The 1,594-nt window shown below is 40.5% G+C and overlaps 1 protein-coding gene across 1 annotated transcript; it reads right to left on the bottom strand.

The window, feature by feature from the left end:
• Positions 1-773: 773 nt before the first annotated feature.
• Positions 774-1,408, bottom strand: LOC107576859 (potassium voltage-gated channel subfamily B member 1-like; the record flags this gene model as incomplete). Its single annotated transcript, XM_016262980.1, has 1 exon — positions 774-1,408. A coding segment is annotated over exon 1 (576 nt), but the record flags the coding sequence as incomplete, so codon positions are not given.
• Positions 1,409-1,594: the final 186 nt, after the last annotated feature.

Raw genomic sequence — 1,594 nt, 5'->3', positions numbered from 1 at the left:
TCATTTTAGGGTGCTGATTTGAAAAATAGTGCCTTTTTGTTTTAGCACGTAACACTTTCTTACAAAATATGTGCATTTCGTAGCATTTTTGCTTTCAACAACCTTTTGTAAGTTGAAGAAGTTGTATTATCTCTTAATCAGCAGAACTACTGCCACAAAGGCATGATTCCTGTTTCTCAGAGCCAGGTTAGCTACATCTATTTGTTCCATTCTCATCTGATTTTGACATGAATGATTCTGAAAACATTTATGCCTAATCTTGAATTATGGCTAATGACTGTTACCCAGATGTTTTTGGTTACATCTGTGGGTGTTTTACTACTTCTAAATAGTGAGTGAACTTGAGTTTCTGGAAAATTCTTTGACATTTAAAGAAATATTTAAACTTTTTTTTTCATTCGTTTGCTTTAAATGATACCTTCCTAATACTATTATTGTCAGTAAAAAACATTTGACATTGGACTGTATTTATTTTGCTAAGTGCATTAAAGCTGATATATCATTCTTATTTTGTGAAAAATATACGGTTTTATGAAATTTTAACTCAGCATCATTAAATTAAGTGATATTAGTCCTTTTTTGCAAATCAGCAGACTTTTTTTCAAGATGCAGGGCTGTGCAATTTATAATAAATTAAGAAGGAGTCTCCTTTTCTCTCTGAACTAATACATAATATTGTGGAAGTTGGTCTTCTGTAAACTTGTGTTTATGTCTAAATCTCGGCCTATTTGTCAGTCCGATAAGATGCTGTCAGTGTGTGTAGTGATGTATACCTTGGCTGCTACAGACGAGCCTGGTTTCTCTAGTAGGTCCCACAGTTTCTTCCTTTTCTCTGAACAACATGTATTATCGAATTCTTCGCCGTCCCGGACCTTCAGAGTATCAGCTTCCCGTTTGAGCTCCTCGTTCATCTGCTCTTTCTTTTGATGGTACCGTGCCTGGCAACACGACTCCAGGTAGATCTCATCCACCCCCCAGTAGTCCAGCTCCTGGCTGAAGGACAGGGCGCACATTTCCTCCATCATGTGCAACTTCCCTGTGCGGTAGAAGTTCAGAATAGACGTGAACGCCCCGGGGTGCCGGTCAAAAAAGTACTCGTTGTCCTCTAGGTTGTAGTCGTCGCATATGTCCACGAGTGATTCGTGGGTTTTGCAGTCTCGTAACTTGCCCAAACGCGTGCGCGGCAGTCGGTCCAGGGTTCTCCACAGGACCTCGTGCGGCAGACCCCCTACGTTCAGTTTGACACGCCGGTAGCACGACATACTCCGGATTATATCCACAGGCTCCGGGGGCAGAGAGGCTGTGGAGCGAGAGCCAACTTTACTCATTCCTGCGGAGGGTTTATCCATTTTGTTTTTTTGTGCAGACTACCCTATGAATTTGGCGGTGTTACCAGTGGTTCTCCGAGCTGTCTCATTTTATTTGAGCTGCTGAAGAGGAAAGGAGAAACAAGAAATGAGCTGCATGTTTTATGATGTTTGTTAAAGGGATAGTTCATCCAAAAATGAAAATTTGATGGTGACTTTGTTTCTTCAGTAGAACACAAATTATGATTTTTAAATCCAACCGTTGCAGTCTATCAGTCGTATAATGC

The sequence above is a fragment of the Sinocyclocheilus grahami genome, unplaced genomic scaffold (genome assembly GCF_001515645.1).
Source record: "Sinocyclocheilus grahami isolate Dianchi unplaced genomic scaffold, SAMN03320097.WGS_v1.1 scaffold4481.1, whole genome shotgun sequence".
In the NCBI taxonomy this organism is placed as follows: Eukaryota; Metazoa; Chordata; class Actinopteri; order Cypriniformes; family Cyprinidae; genus Sinocyclocheilus; species Sinocyclocheilus grahami.
Note: the sequence above shows the minus strand (reverse complement) of the source record. Positions and strands in the feature narration are given on the sequence as shown.